This window comes from Bidens hawaiensis, unplaced genomic scaffold (genome assembly GCF_021521415.1).
Source record: "Bidens hawaiensis isolate Kalapana, Puna unplaced genomic scaffold, B.hawaiensis_p1.1 tig00007248_1, whole genome shotgun sequence".
NCBI lineage: Eukaryota > Viridiplantae > Streptophyta > Magnoliopsida > Asterales > Asteraceae > Bidens > Bidens hawaiensis.
Window position 1 is genome coordinate 448019 of NW_027491500.1, and position 17314 is coordinate 465332.

The following is a 17314-nucleotide window of genomic DNA, read 5'->3' on the forward strand; positions in this document are numbered from 1 at the left end:
TCAGTAAATACTAACGATATAAAATATAAAACATCTATGTTTATTAATTTTAATCCGACAAACGTTTTATTTTATGGTCTATTGATACCTCACGAAACTTATCAATCGCATGTGACTTGGAAAAGGACTAAAGAGTAAAGATTCCATGTTTTATCAGCAAAGGACTTTTCTCCATTTTAGTCAGGGTCTTGTTAGGGACACCCCTCTATACGTCCTGTATAGGGCTATACAACGCGTATAGGCCCCCATATAGCCTCCCTGTATAGTTCTCTACGAGGCGTATAGGGCCCCGTATAAAATTATACGAGGCGTATAGGAGGTATAAGGTGTCCTTAGAAAAACCTATATAAAAGATGGTGTAGGCCCCACCCTTATTCATAATACACTATTTAAAGCCAAACAACATTTCATTGTTGGATTAATAACCGTAAAAGAAGGGAGAATTAAGAAAATGATATTTGTCGTTATAGCTATTATAACATTACGTTGAGGGAGAACGAAACATTCTTTATAAAAAGACTTGTTTTGCGTAAAGGAGCAATTCGTAGGTAAATACAAAACCATGAGTTTCTAAATGAGCAATCCATCGAAGGCAAAGCGAATATCTTAACACGGTTTACTTGAGCTGTTACATATATGGTGTAGGCCATGCTGACCGTTTGAACCACAAGCATATATGGGTAGTGGTACTACTTGACCTTGGGACAAACGTATCCGCCTTTGACATTTGGTTCACGTTATTTAAAATGACTCAATACAGTGTGTCGTATCAACTGGTAATGTATATGCTCCTTTTGACATGGTGTGACATTTGTATTTGTCAAAACCACATTTGCCACTTTACTCCAGATCTCTTACGGCTCTTTTCGCTCATAATGTCTCCTTTTCCGTCTTACCGGTACGCTTTAACTCCTTAATGCACACAAGTGGGGACCTAAATGAACGGACTATAACTACGGTTTTTCTTAGTAGCATAGAGTTACCAAAAATTACAATTACATAGCATCTACCTATTATAATAAAGTAAAATAAATGTGAACACTTGTCATGTTTTGGTTAATTCTCACAATTTTTTCCCTCCAAAACTAATTTACCCTAATATATGTAATAGATAAATAATTATTCACTTTCCTTTTACACTATATTTATATAATATCTATATATTTTTATAAATATAAATATTAACATATTATTTTACTATATATTTCAAAATACTTGGTGAATTTCAAAAATCAACAACAAATCATGTTTCTTAAATGAAAATTGTTTCGGGTTTTTTATGGAACTTAAATTTGATATTATGGGTCAAAAGTTGGTAAATAGATTATTTGGTACAAATTAACTAAATTTAACTAAAAATTTGTTACGGGTCAAAAATGAAAATTTTGAGTTTTTAAAAGTTTGAGAATGCAAAATAGATTTAACGTCAAATTTATTATGGGTTCAAAGTGTTAACTTTAAATTGTCAAAAGTATGAAAGTTAGAATTTTAAAAATGATTCGGGTTTAAAATTGATTTTTAAAGGATTTTTTTAAAATAATCAAAAGGTTCGGGATTTGGCAAACTGACTATTTTTCCCTCAACTATTAAAATGTAAGAAAAGACTGCGAACACTTTCGACATACCACTCCCATGCCTATTAATGCTTCTAACTTTTATCAATTTTGAAATATTAATGTTAACATTAATTTTTCCTTTAATGGTGATCAGAACGTTGTATGGGAAGCATGTCATGGAAAACTATGCTCAAATGAAACAAAATATTCACAAAATTGGTTGTGTTAACATGTTATTTTTTATGTTGTCATTATGACAAAGTCGAGAAACCCTCTGAAACTTATCAAAATCTTTTTCATGGTATAGCTCAGAAAAACATAGCTCTTGAAGAACATCCATTGTTACAATTTAATGTTCCACTTTCCTTTAATTAGTGGTAAATTGATAAAAATATCAATAAAGGTAACGCTCCTTTTATATTTAGACTGAATGATTAGAACTCCTATCGTATGAGAAGCTTTATTTCCGAAATTGGTTGATAACCAAAAGTCTTTCAATTATACATATATGGCACCGAGAATGAATTTTTCAATAGAAAGAAATATTCTCGGGTACATTTTTGCACGAGCATTTTTTAATAAGTTCATTTAAAAAAATAATTTTGTGATATAAATAAAATCAATTTATGTACACATTGTATAGATACAAGCATAGATGTAAGACATTTTTTTTCATATACGCTATGTAATTATTTGTTTTACTTATAATTTTATAATTTGAATTATCTCGTGTGTGACACGGGCTCTAAAACTAGTTGTATATATGGAGAGAAAATTAGGTTTATAATAGCTTAATGAATAAGAAACCAATCTGAGCCCAAGTTCGTGTTTTCCTTGTCGCTAATTTGAGTTCAAACCCAAAACCGGCCTAAAGCCTTCACAAATCCTAACAAAAGGATGTAGTTAAAGTTTACTAATGCAAATAAAGAGTTTTCCATATTATAAAACGTTGTCAACCAGTTAACGGACCCTAATACTTTGACAATAAGTAATATTATTTGACGTTTTGCTTAAAGAATTTGTTACAATAAATGTAATAGACTTTTATATGTTTATTATTGTGTTTGTTTTTGACAGTTGTTATAAAGAAAACTAATTTTGTTACACCTAGAACTGGGAAAAACTTGTCACGTCACATTTCTCTACCACGACAAGTTTAAAACCTATGCTATATAGGGAAATTCCCAATATAAGCATTTATTGTAACATCTTGAAAATACCCCATTCAAGTATTGGGCTAAAAGTGACAATTCTGAAACTTAAAGGGGTTAAAATGAAAAATTTGGGTTTCCAGACCCATCGCGCTACGCGATGGGTGGACATAATTGAACATCGCGCTAAGCGATGCTATTCCCTAGAAGTTCTGAAAAAGGGGCGCCGCACTACGCGATGGTCCAGGATCAAAAGGGCATCGCGCTACGCGATGACTTCATTAAGCAACCAGGGACACGTGGCCAACCACGTGTCAACACGTGGATTGCGGCGTTGCGCTACGCGATGGCCGTAGGGAAAGCCCCGTCGCGCTACGCGATGGTGGCTAAAACTCGCCTATAAAAGAACAGCTACGGGTTCAACCCATTTCATCCTATTTTCACATTCACAAACACACACTTAGTGTTGGGAAGCGTGCTAGCTTTGCCGAGAAGTTCCGAGGTCCGTTTTCTTGAAGTTCGTGCGAGAATCGAAGTTCTGACGCGTCGTAGATCAGTTAAGCGAATAGGAAACAAGGTTCTGCCAATCAAGCCGTCATTCTGTATTAGTATTAACATTCCTGAGTACTTATTAAGGTAGGGGTTCTGCCCAAATATTATTTTATTATTATATTATATGGCTTAGACCATAGTCAGGGGTATAGCCCAAAACCTTGATCATGATTATGGTTATAATAGCTATACACATGCAAAGGTTATAGTTAAAATAATGTTTCTTCATGATCAAGAGACATAAGCCTTTATATACAAGCAGATATAGTAGTTTCTTCACAACTAAGAAACGTAAGATTTTTCATACCAGGGTTATAGCCAATTCAATGTTTCCTCTTGACGAAGAAACCTATTAATAGATATTTCTTCATGAAGAAGAAACTTAGCACATGATTTGTAAACAAATTAAAAGACTACGGATTTAAATATTTTATTCAAACAAATGACCAGTCAAGGTTTATAGCTATCAAAACCAGACTAAAGGTTTGTAGCTGGATCAAGAGACGATCAGGGTATTTATATAAACTTATTTTATTATAGATCAATCATCATTCATTCACAAGGGTTTTCAAACGAGATCACCGCAGCATTCAGAAAAGACAATTACAATCACAGGTGAATACGTTAAACCTTTTCAGTCAGTCATTAAGATAAACGGGGTGTTTATCTTAAATAGTCAGTCAAATATGAGATTACGTGATATCTAAATTTTAAGGGATTACGTGATCCCTAGGTCACAAGGTAGATAATAAAAGCAACTCAGACCGAGTACACGTGTGTCTGGATCCAAACATATCTGTTAACCTATCAATCAAGGCTACATGGCCGCAGGCTAACAGACATAACGAAAGTTCCCTAAGGAGGCATCAGTTCTTGGAGAACCATAATTGTGTGTGTATGGCAGTGGCACAAGTTCCTAGAAATAAGAAACGTTTCTGCTGAGTTTGTTCCAAAACTATCTTGTCAGTCAAATGTTTTCAGAGTCAACGATTCACCAGCATATCGCTGATGTATTTTCCCCCGCATTACAGGAAAACAAGTATAGCACAGATAGCAAGGAATTAGAGTCATTCATGGAGATAGATGCTCGCAGATAGAGATGGCTCAGTTTTTAATAAATAAAATATTGTAAACAAGAGTAAACAAAGGTTTGTAAAACAAATACTTGGATATTTATTATTCAAGAGGTTTTCATAATAAATTAATATTTTATTTAATTAAAGACTTCCGCTAATAACCCGAAACTCTGATATATTTACAAAATAGATACCAACTAAAGGGCGTCACACCCAGGCCCTAAGTCGGGGTGTGACATTTATGAAAACAAATTTCCAACTTCAGGTACAATTTGTAAAAATTTCCAGAAATAGGTATTATAAACTAATCGTGACGAGTAGTTTGTAGAACCAGTTAAAACTTGTCATGTGTCCTTAAACTAACCGTAACCAGTACGTTCACTAATCATTTACTTGTCACGACTAAATAAGTTTCATGCCTCGTAAAGAACGCCCACGAGTAATTCATATGTCCTTTAGTTGCAACGACTAGTTTACCCGGTTTACATTCCTTACACGAGTAGTTTATTACTAGTTAACTCATCGCGACTAGTTTAACCTTATAATCTATTCGTTGTGACTAGTTTAACCTTATAATTTACTCGTCACGACTAAAGGACATATGAATTACTCGTGGGTGTTGATTACGAGGCATGAAACTTATTTAGTCGCGACGAGTAAATATTAGTGAACGTCCTCGTTACGGTTGTTTAAGGACACGTGGCAAGTTCTAATTGGTTTTACAAAATACTCGTCACGACTAGTTTATAATACCTATTTCTGGAATTTCTTAGAAATAGTACATAAAACTAGAAATTTGTTTTCATAAATACTTATTTTAGGAATTTTCTCTATTATATCTACCTATACTAATAAAAAATAATAATTTGGACACATGGCATTCTGAGGTTAATCCTCACTATCAAATTCCCTCCCAAATCACTTCTCTTCTATTGATGGAAAACAAAAAAATATCTTTGTTCTAAATATAGTACTGATTAAAAATTCAACATACCGTATTAATTGGTCAATCTTTATTAATTGAACTATTAATGTTATAAATTATATTATAAGCATACTTAATATAAAAAAAATATTAATATATAAATAATTACGTATTACAAAAATATTTTCTTTAAAATTAAAATGTATATAAAAGAATTTGTGTTTAAACAATACACTAACATTTAATTTTTGAGACATCTTCATAGTAAAGAAAACTATAATAATTTTGTTTACTTTTTACAAATATCCAATATTTAATAAGTCTTAAAAATCATAGACAAATTTTCCATTTTAATATTTAGTATAAGACTATTGTGACAGTTGAACAACAGTGTGTTTATAAGGATATCATGAAAGCTGTTCAAAAAGAAAAATCTGGTGTCTTTTTTTGTATATGATTTAGGGTTTAGGGTATGGAGTGAAAAACATTTTTGTGAAAGGCTTTAACTACATCATTCAGATCTAAATGCCTCATTGTTTTAAATGCTGCTTCTAGTGGTATTGTTTTTTACATTAATTATTTTTTATTTTATTTCTATTAAATTATTCATTGTAATTTATGCATTAACCAATATCGTGTAATACACGGGGTTCTAAAGCTAGTATATTTATATTTTTGACTAAAATAACATGTCAGCAAATTTGAAAAACAAACAATAAAATAAATTTAAAACATAAAAGTATATTAAATTTTAGTTTGATAAACCCTTTTTAAAAGTTTAATGCTACCTTTTTTATGAATTTCAAATACGCACGTACACCATCAAAAATATACTTATAATAATATTTATCCAATACCCATTTCATAATATTTGAACTTGTACCATTACCACTATACGAAAATACATGAACGTCTAATGTTCCTTAATGAAACGTATCAAACCCGTACAACGGTTTTTTGAACCCACCGTGAAGCCAATGCAATCATATTTTAAGGTCTCTTGACTCTTGTTTCTCATCTAAAATACCTTTCTATTTTATTATTTTAATTGTTTTATTATAATTATTATAATTATAAGTTTTTGTCCGATTAATAAACAATCACATAAATGCATAGTTGTCGGTAAGGTCTATTTTATTATATTCCTCATCATGTGTCCTTTTCATATATTTTTATCTTATCTTAATAGTATACGTACGTATAAATACAGTAAATATAAGTTTTTGTTAGTAAAGACACCGGGTTTATTAAGGGTTTCGCAAAGAAGAGAGCTACTAATGCTGTTGATTTGATGCGTCTTCTCCCAAAACTTGGCGACCCGCAGAGTGAGTTACTTTTGCTTCGATCATGTATGGGTATTGCTAAACTTTTATTCGGTTTGAGAACATGCCAACATGTACACATGATGGAGGCAGCGGTGTTTTTTGACAAGGGATTGCGTGAGGCGATCGAGGACATTGTAGTTTGTGGAGGTCCTTTCTTTGGAGACCTCCAATGGCGACTTGCTTCCTTACCCATTAAGAATGGGGGTTTGGGGTTGTATTCGGCAGTAGAGGCTTCCTCTTATGCGTTTGTGGCCTCGAGAGCCCAATCGTGGGTGCTTCAGGATCACATTTTGCGAGACAGTGGTATATGTGGGATGGATTCTGATTATTCTTGTGCTCTGGCTTGTCTTCCTGATATGATTTCAAGCTTCGATTTTAGCAGTTTCTCTAACAAAGAGACCGCCCCCTCTAAAGCCCAGCATGCATTGGCGAGCACTCTTTTTAGTAAAATTGTTCACGACATGGAGTCACACTTTAACATGACAAGCAGACAAAAAGCCATTTTTGAGTGTCTACAAGCACCACATGCTCAAGATTTTCTTCTTGCTATCCCTATAGATGGGTTAGGCCAGCATATGTCTCCAGTGGAGTATCGTAGTATCCTTAAGTATCGCCTTATGATTCCTCTATTTCTGGTTGATGAGATATGTCCTGTTTGTCGTAAAGCATGTTTAGACTCATATGAGGAGCACGCGGTGCACTGTAAAGAGCTCCCGGGGTTCAAGTACCGACACGATCTGGTTAGGGATGTGCTCTTTGATATATTCAGGCGAGCTGGAATTTCTGTTAAGAAAGAAGCACCTGTGAATTTCCTGACTGACCCGTCGGAGGGAAGATCATCTCTTCGACCGGCTGACATTTTGGTGTTTGGATGGATAAGTGGGAAACACGTGTGTGTGGATTTAACAGGGGTTTCTCATTTGGTGGGCTTAGGGAGTAGTGGTTTCGCGGTCGGTTAAGCCGCATTAAAAGCTGCTTCAAGTAAGGTGGCAAAACATGAAAAGGCGTGTCTTGACAACCAACATGTATTTATTCCTTTTGCTTTTGACATTTTTGGTTTCCTCGCGCCTGAAGCTGTGGAGCTACTTACCCGTGTTCAGCGGGTCATGCATAGTAATGTTATGACTCAAAGATCAGCAAATATAGTTTTTAAAAGATTGAGTTTTGCGATTCAAAAAGGGGTAGCGGCGCAGCTTGTTGCCCGCTTTCCTTCTGTTTCGATGTAATCCAATAAACAATCGTATATTATAGAAGCAATAAAATTATAATATATAGAAAATGTTAAAGTGATTAGTAAAAATCGATTAAAAGAACTGCTTCAAAATAGTAAAATACTAGTGATGCTTTTGCATGCCACCAATAGACATTAGATTGTTAGGTGTGCTAAACTGCTAATATCTTTATCGGTACACATAGTCAACACTTACAATCGGTGGAGCAATGATCTATGGTTTTGTATTTTTTTTCTAGACATTTACCATTTTATACATAACCTATCAAAACGTACGTCGTTTTAAAATAGAACCAGTTAAGTTTAATTAAAATAAAGTCATAGTTTTAATAGGATTCACATGTAAAATGACTAGACGTCTAAGATTACTTTATTCACTTTCCTATATATACATTTTCCCAAATATGCAATGCATTAATACTAACAATTATAATAAAAAAAAAAGAAAAAGAGAAAGACAAAAGTACAAGAAAAAGATAGATAATATTAACAATAGAAAAAATATATATTGATGTGAGGTTTAAGACAAGAGGGTGGCAATAAAGTTAAGAGTGAATATATCTTTTCCATTAAAAACCAATAAAGGAGGTATAAAACAAAGGAGATTAAGTGATGATCATGTGAGGATGTTCATATAACTATTATAATCAATTTTTAATAAACATTAACCTTTTATTTAACCATTTAAATTTATACCACTATGTCTATAATAAAACTTGAACCTTCATCATTTAAAAACGATGCATATTATTTCTGAACTTTTAAGTTATAAGAGACAATGAAACTGATTTAATAATTTCACTCATAATCACACAAAACCAAACCCTAAAGACCTACTAATCTCAAGGAGTAGTGAATTAATTGATGCAAATGATTTGTGATCTAAGTTACACCATTAAAAGTGGCTCAAGCCTTACTCGACGCTCTTATGCGTGTTTCTTTGCGTAACTACACAACATCCAATCACATGTCTTTTGGCTTAGCAGTAGTCCGGTTGCTTCTCCTAGGAGATGTCTCCAGCTCAAGCCTCGACGCCTACATCTAGGGGATTATCCGGTTGTTGGGGTTTCACCCTAAGGGAGGCTTTCGAGCCAGATCCAAAACGTCAAATAACTAAGGACGGTTGAAATTCCATCACATGTAGACTCGAAAAACAACGTTGTTAAAAAAACTAACATCTTAACAAATTTTAAGCAAATCTTAAAACACCACTAGTTGATTAACAACTTATTACTTAATTAAATCCCTTAAATAATATTATACAAAAAACACTTCACAAGTTTCCATTAAGAGTTACCGAGTAACACCAATCTGCGGACCATCAACCGGAGCCATTAGAGCTTGCCTCATCACCAATGCTTTGTAGAACTCCATGATCACCTTCTCATCATACCCTTTCACCGCGGGCTTCATCCCGAACCTCGCTTCTCCATAGCTACCAGTTCCAGCCACCAGCGACGAGTTTGCGAGTCGCATCATCATGTTAACATATACGTTACGTAGCCCGATTATTAACTTCTTTGGAGACAACCTCAGTTTAAACTTAAGCTTTGGTGTTATTCGTACCCCCCAGAACCTCCTTCGCCATTTTAGTCTAGACACGTCGCGGCTCTTGCCACTTAGCCGCTCGTAGCGTCTCCTTCGCCAATATCCTCTTACTCCTTGGTACACTTGAGTCGTGATACGTTCCATTTTAGTGGTTTATCGAATATGTTTCTTCAGAAAACAAATGAACTGGTAGTCTGGTACACTGGTACGACTACAACTGTATCCAGTAAATCTTACAAATAGCAAAACCTATTGGTATGGACTGTGTGCAGGGAGGGATTAAGTGGTATGACTATAATAACAGTACTGTACCCAATAAATTCCACGAATAACAAAAGTTATTGTTGGAAGCTGAAAAAGGTGTGATGTAGGTAAACCTGATACGGCTATGAATCGTTATTATTATGATTCAGAGATGTATCGAATGAGGTGATGTTCGTCAAATTGTTAAAGAAAGGGGTGACTAGGGAGGGTTATAAATAGGGGAAGAGTGTTGAGTGTGACAATGTAGGTGGAAGTAACGTGGATATGTGATGTGTGGGGTTATATGGCCGTGTGTTATACTTCTTGAGGGTTTACTTTAATAATTGGACTATGATCTAGACCGTTGGATTACTGAGTCTGACCTTGACTAAGGATGGCTAAGATTTATTTGGTTATTAGCGTTAAATGAGGTATATTAAATAAGTGATTAGTTGTTAATTGTTTTAAGTTACTATATATGAAAGCGAGTTTACATAAGGATAAGGAAAATTATAGGAGTGGTTCTTAACTTTTAATAGACTGGTATAAGGCTTTTATTTACATGAAATAGTTTATGTTAATATGGTTCATCTTTAAGTAAAATAGTTTTGTTTATTATGTATTTAGAGGGGACGGAGTGGAGTCCGGGATGAACATAGTATCGGGTGGGACACCACCCGTTGATTCCAAGCAGGACAGACTCAACGTCCTTAGATGCCTAAAACTAACTAAAATTTTGAGGCCTTTTTCTCTTATTTTCTTTATGCGTATAAGGCTAGAAAATATATAAGAATTATAGAATTTTGGTGATATGCAGTGATAATGAATATGAAGCAATCCTCTTTAGCTTGTGACACATCAGTGAGTTACTAATTCTAAAAAAACTCTACTTTAAAATCTCATAATACATAATTTCTATTTAAAATGGAGGCCCTATAAAAGTGAAGACCTAAAGCCATGGCCTGTTTTAGGTTACCCTAGAGACGGCCTTGATTCCAAGTTACTTTTTTTTTTTTCACGGATATCGATGGTTAAAAGCAGATTTTCCCTGGATAATGAGTCAAAGCAAACAGAAATGGAGAAGGCGGGGGAACTTAGTGACTCATTTATGAAAACTTTCATTCTTAAAAATTGCGTAAGATATTAATTTATTTACATGCATGTATTTTATGAAGTTTACTTTCTCAAACACGTATCTTTTTTATTTGCTGATATGTTATGTTAAGTGTGGCTTTAACATATTAAAAGATTTATATAGGAGTAACAAAAGGATGCAATTTTATATATACAATCTGAACATTTGTTTTTATTTGTTCATCTATTATGTTAGGTGTCCTTTCAACATGTTACGAAGTATAGTTTTCAAATTTTAACACAATGAATTAAACTTGGCCAAAATAAAGTTAAATAAAAATACCATTTATACACTATTAAAATTACTATATTAAAGTTCAAGCACTTTAATGCAATGTTTTCATAACTGGATGAGACATCGAACCGGATGGACAACCGGTTCAGCGGTTCAACCAGTCAAACCGGTTGAACAGGTTGAACAACTTTGGTCAAAAATGGAGGGTAGGGCTGAAAAAAAGATTTAAAAAAAATAATTTCATAGTAAACCAGTTCAACCGGTCCTGTTTTCTGGTTGGACTGGGTGAACAACTCTGGTCAAAACATGGAGGGTAGGGTTGAAAAAAAGATTTTTCATTTTTTTATATTTTTCATAGTAAACCAGTTCAACCGGTCTTGTTTTCTGGTCGGGCACGTCAAACAGGTTCAGACCGGCCGATTCTCTGGGAGCCGAGCAAACTACATAGAACCGGACCGATTCAGTAGACCGAATCTCGGCCCGACTGGTCCGGTCCGGTTTCAACAACATTACTTTAATGGTTGTGTGTAGGCAATGTTGTAGAAATCGTTAGTCACTAGTCAGGTGATGGCATGAGAACTAGCGATTAATTAGAATTTAATGAGATTAAATGACAATTAGTCTGAATTAATCAATGTCTAAGCAGCATTTTTAAAACCATATGTGTACGTAGAATCTAAACTACTAGCCTTTTGTTTTGTTATAAGGAAAATATTAAAGACAATTCTAGATACAATAATGCAACCAAACCTTGTTTTCGTATAACAAAAAGCAAGTCCACTTGGTCAACAATTTTGTTAAATTATAAAGCAAAGACAAGAATACTATGCTTTAATTATATATTTATTTGAGCAATTCAAAGCTGACAAAGCATATGATATTAATGTATTCAGTCACAATTCCACCTGGTCTAATAATACCACCGGTTTATACCTGGCGTTTAAACTTTAAACCTTGCTTCCTGTTCACGTTCATATATTTGTCTCCCTTCGCTAGAAAAATAATAAAAGATAACCTCGTGGTGATTAGTGGCAAAACCAATAGTTTCATGGATATAAGTGCAGGTTTAAAAAAGTTTGGAATATTCCCACTGTGCTTTCTATTTATTATTTATAAGACTGTGTGTTGTGGGCTTCGGTGGTACCGGATTCATCCTCTAATATTACATCAAATCGTGCTGACTGGACGTTGACTAGGCTTCAGATGAATCCCTGCTCGCGAGCAATAAATAACCAAACCAAACCTTTCTCCCTTTGCTAGCGCTAGCGGGCGACCCAAGACTCCTAGATGGGCCAATCTTTGGTTTTGGACCAAAACCGACCAATACATAACCCTATCAAAAATGATAATTAGGACCAGTTATGCTCTTAAATACATATATATCTTTTTTATAGTGTCAAAAGAATATGCCATAATCTGTCCATAATCAATTGAGAGGTGTCATCGTTACGAAAAAAAACACGTATATGAGAAGTAACTTTAAATGTATTGCATCAAAAGTGAAAAAAAATTAATGCATAGACAAGAATATGCATCCATGTATTTTCTCATATAATATTGTTTAACCGCGAAAAAAAAAACATGATTGACATTACATGCTTGAATACAAATATATAAAATATGAAAATAGCGTATGCATTAGGCTGAGGGGTGTGGGGGGGCGCGAGAGGGGGCGTGAGTGGGGGCTCCAGCCAATAATATTGTGACGTGTGGCAGAGAGAGAAACTTGATAAGATGGGTGTTGGTTGTGGTGCTCGCGCCCCGGGCCCTGGTGTGGAGGGGCGCGAGAGGGGTCGCGAGCGGTTTTTTTTTATTTTTTTATAAATGTATTAAAAAAACGTATTATTAAAAAAACTCATAAATTATTTAAAAAAACACACATTAATTAAAAAAACACATTAATATCTAAAAAAAAAATTAAAGTACTAAAAAAAAACATTATTCTTATTCTTCGGCTTGGTCTTCTTCGATCAACCTCTTCCGGATACATTCCTTTTGTTTTTCCATCAGCATTTGGTCGACCGGATTTAGGTTACTGAAGTCTCTTGTAAGGAAGTCCAAATCTCTCATTCTTTTTTTTTCCTTTTTGTCATTAGAGACCACCTCCATGGTTTTGTTGAATTTATTGAGTGATTCAACAAGATCGGTGATGTTTACGGCTTCCCCCTCAGCCGGTTTTTTTCCCCTGGCGTCCCTTCCCAATGGCCGCCTCCTCGGCGGTGAAGACGTTTCCTCCCCCGCAACGTTTAGGTCGAATCCAACCCGGCAATCCGACCCGGCGGAAGTGCTATACGCTCCAGACGAACTAGTTTTAGTCCGTTTCGGCCCTACTTCCGCATCAAGGTCCGGCGCCACCAGCTCAACCCACTTAGAACACCTTCTCAACCTCTCCCACACCTTTACATCGTCACACGTCTTCACCGTCCCATACCTCCGCAGGCACTCCTGCTTCCACTCTTCGACAGTGAAATTATAAACCGCCAAATCGTCACTGCCACTTGGTCTCATACGACCGGCGTTCCTGTTGAACAGATTAGTAAACAAGCCGACAAATTTTCTGATTTCGGTCCACCGACCCGAAATCATATCGGCGTTCCGCTCTGTACTCTCAACGAGCGAATAGAACGTCTCCCTAACCTTTGTCCAAAAGACCTTGCTCTTTTGGTAGTCCGCTGCAAAATGCATAAATAAATTTGTAAGTCATTTAACTTTTTTATTTAACTTTTGTATTAAAAATCATTTTTAAAAACGTTAAAACAATTACCGCAACGCCGATCCTCAGAAATGACTATCCAAGCCCGACACAGGGCTTCCTTCTCATCCGATGACCACGGAGTGGTTTTCCGTTTCGTCCTTCCAGTCGAAGCCGAACCCGACCCGTCCGTTGCAACTTGTTTTTTCTGGTGGACGCGTCTTCTTTGTCCCGCAGCTTCACCTTCTGGTTCTTGTGTCTCCGGAACAACAAAGTTAGGAGACGGTTGTATGTTGGATGGTTGAAAGCCGGATGATTGTTGCGACCCCGAATAAAACATCGGTTGGTCCGGTGCCGACCATAAATCGTCGTAACTGTAATCTGAATCTAGGTTTGGGTACCAATTTCCAGCCATGTTTTTAAAAAAAAGGTTTGGAAGATGGGGTGATTTTGGGTTTTGGGTGTGGTATGTGATATTGGTATGTGATATTGGTATGTGATATTGGTTTTATAGAGAAAAAATTTTTTTTTTTTAATAAACAAAGAGCCCAACGGCTCTATTTACGCATTCCCAGGCCACTTCACGCGTTCTCCCAGCCGCTACCCCTCTTGCGCCCGCCTGGAAATCCGCGCTCGCGCCCCTCTCGCGCCTCGGTGGTGTGGTGCTCGCGCCCCGGGGCGCGAGCGGATGGCCTCACGCGCCCTTTCTCGCGCTCCACACCCCTCAGCCTTATTAATCTTACAACTAGGTACGGGTTGCACACTCCGACATTAATAAATATCAACACATGACTGACAATATGTCCTAAAACACGTTAGGTCACTATGTGAAACCATCTACTAGTTCTAGTATTTTATGTAAATAAATACAATTTCATCACGTTGGTGCATTTAAAATTATATATAATATTATACACTAAAAGTTATAAAAATTAAAAGATTGTATAACTTTAAGAAATAAAAGAATCACATCAATGGTGTGTCTAGTAATTCTATAGGTATAAATAAATGGTATCACCAAAACTAAAACTATTGCATACATCCTAATATTTACGGTCACGTCCCTCAAGTTTTCGGACACACAGTCAATTAATGAAATGAAAAGGGTTTAGAACTTAATTTGTTACGTTCTAAACTTCTAATGTTCTATATACATTTGACCTAAAAATTAAAATATAAAACATCGTAAATTATAAATAAAGTTGAAATTCTTTCCGTAATTTTGTAAAATAATACTGTTTTAGGAGGCGCGATTATAGGAGGCGCCATTGAAGTGGTTAAAACCTTGGATATTATTAGATCAAAGGGGTCAAGTTTGGTGCTTGAGCTTAATATTAAAAAGACTGAAATATTTTGGCCGTCGTGCAATAGGGTAAATGCAAAAGTAGGTTTATTTCCTATTGGGATTTGGAGACCGGAGTTAGGGGCAAAACTACTTGGAGGTCCGGTTAGCCGGGACACTGGTTTTATCAGTAGTTTGGTTATTACTAGAGCTTCAAGAGCAATGGACCTAATGAGATGTCTTACTCACATGCATAACCCTTAATGTGAGCTTCTCTTGCTTCGTACCTGTATGGGGGTGGTTAAGTTGCCAACCTATGTTTGTTAAGGATGTTGTCTCTGTTTTTGAAAAAGGACTTCGAGAGGCAATTGAGGATATTGTGGTATGTGGGGGTCCGTTTTTGGGGGATTTTAAATGAAGACTGGCCTATCTCCCTATCCGTTTTGGTGGTTTAGGGTTATATTCAGCTGAGTATGTTTTCACCTATGATTTCATAGCCTCGAGAGCATAATCTTGGAAGTTACAAGACCACATTTTGAGTGATTGTGGTGTTGATGGGTTATATTCTGATTTTGGGTGTGCGCTGGATTGTTTGCACAACTCTATTCCCGATCTTGATCTTGGCGGGTTCGCTAATAAGGACACCGCTCCCCTAAAGCCTAAAATGCTTTGGCGAGTGTCCTTTATAGTAAAACCGTCCAAAGTTTGGGAGAAAAGTTTGGCATGTCCCCTTGCCAGAAAACGGTAATAGAACGTCTTCAGACTCCTCATGCTCAAGACTTTTGATTGTCATCCACATCGAAGGGTTAGTCCAGCACATGTTAGCGGTGGAGTACCTGGTCATTCTTAAGTATCGTTTAATGATCCCCCTGTTCCCAGTTGATGAGCTGTGTCTGATCTGCTGTAAAGTTTGTTTAGATAATTTTGGTGAACATGCGGTTCATTGCAAAGAACTCCTGGGATTTAAATATAGACATGATTTGGTGAACAACGAACCACCAGGAGATGTATGAACCTAGTCCCGAACTATTAGAAACACGAAAGAGATGCACATCACCATTCCGTATCCAACATATCGTTTCTAAATTATGTCAATCCATGGCCGGCTGGAGGGTGGCGCCGGTCGAACCGTCGGCCGGGGCACGCAATTTTTAGGGGCCAAAACTTTTTGTATCCATATTTTTTATATATACATTTAAAAATATAAAACTTAAATAATATGAATTGCTCTTTACTATCTTATAATTATTGGGCCCAAAATTCTTTTTTATCCATAATCCATTTAATCAAGTTAAAACTATTGGGCCCAAACTAAAACTAAAAACTACAAAAATTAAATAAAAACCCGATGCAAAATAAAAGAAAACGTTGTCGATTGAAATTTCTCTTTGGTTCCTTCCTTCTTTACGAATGTTGAACAACGACCGTTGTTAACCACCAGGCTCCTCCACGGTTGACCAAGCTTGCCACCAAGGACCAAGCAATTTTTTTTCCCAATGTTAGGAGAGTTTCACAAATCATTGGTTAATCGTTAGTTATTACGGTATTTTTTTAATAATATATTTTTCAATGTTTATTGTTATAACATTAAGCCTCGTTTAAAAAAATTAGCTTATATATTTATTTACTCGTTAAGGCTATGGCCTATGGGTCTTTTTATTTCAGCTCGGCCGAGGTATTCAAATCCTCGGAGACGGCCTATGTCAATATCTATAGAAGACCCACTTGAATAGCTGACTTTTAATCTCTTCAATAATTTTCTAACTCGGATCGCATTTCTTTGTTGAAGATGCTTGCATCTATAGTTTTTCAAATGAACCACGAAGTATCTTACTATTCTAATAAATAAGTACTACTATATGCCACTTGTCATCCTCTTATCAACTCTCACAATTTTTAACCCATTTTCATAAAATGGTACTCTATCGGGTTAACCCGCCCCACCTTGACCCATCAGTATCATTCAATCTTTCTTTTCATTCAACCACCAAAACAAATGTCAAACCCTAATTCCTCTACACGCACCATCCGCCGTTCATTTCTTCCATCGCCACCTACACCTACAATACCTCCATCGCCATCTACTATACCGCCATCATCACCTCCGTCTCCCACTTGGAAATGGCTTTCTGATGACATTCTTTACAACCAACGACGTCTTTTAAAGTAACCAGATATCAATATTTTTCAAGTGAGTTTTACAATTTGTGTATATATATATATATAGTCATTAATATTACCCAATTTTTTTATTCAACTTTCAGAGAGTTATCGCTAACTGAAGATCAGATCAAGAAGCTCACTCTATTTGAGATTGAAAAAATCTTGATGCGCAACAACTCAAGCTTAAGAAAATAAACAACT

At 35.7% G+C, this 17314-nt stretch overlaps 1 protein-coding gene across 1 annotated transcript; it reads right to left on the reverse strand.

Annotated features, from left to right (window-relative positions):
* Positions 1 to 9109: 9109 nt before the first annotated feature.
* LOC143634792 (uncharacterized) lies at positions 9110 to 9508 on the reverse strand. Its single transcript, XM_077102783.1, has one exon. It carries the CDS (start codon positions 9506 to 9508, stop codon positions 9110 to 9112), a length of 399 nt encoding a protein of 132 aa, XP_076958898.1.
* Between the last annotated feature and the right edge of the window lie 7806 nt (positions 9509 to 17314).

What these genes read in the sequence shown, in the direction of transcription:
- LOC143634792 (XM_077102783.1), bottom strand. Translation starts at nt 9,508, where the DNA reads ATGGAACGTATCACGACTCAAGTGTACCAAGGAGTAAGAGGATATTGG.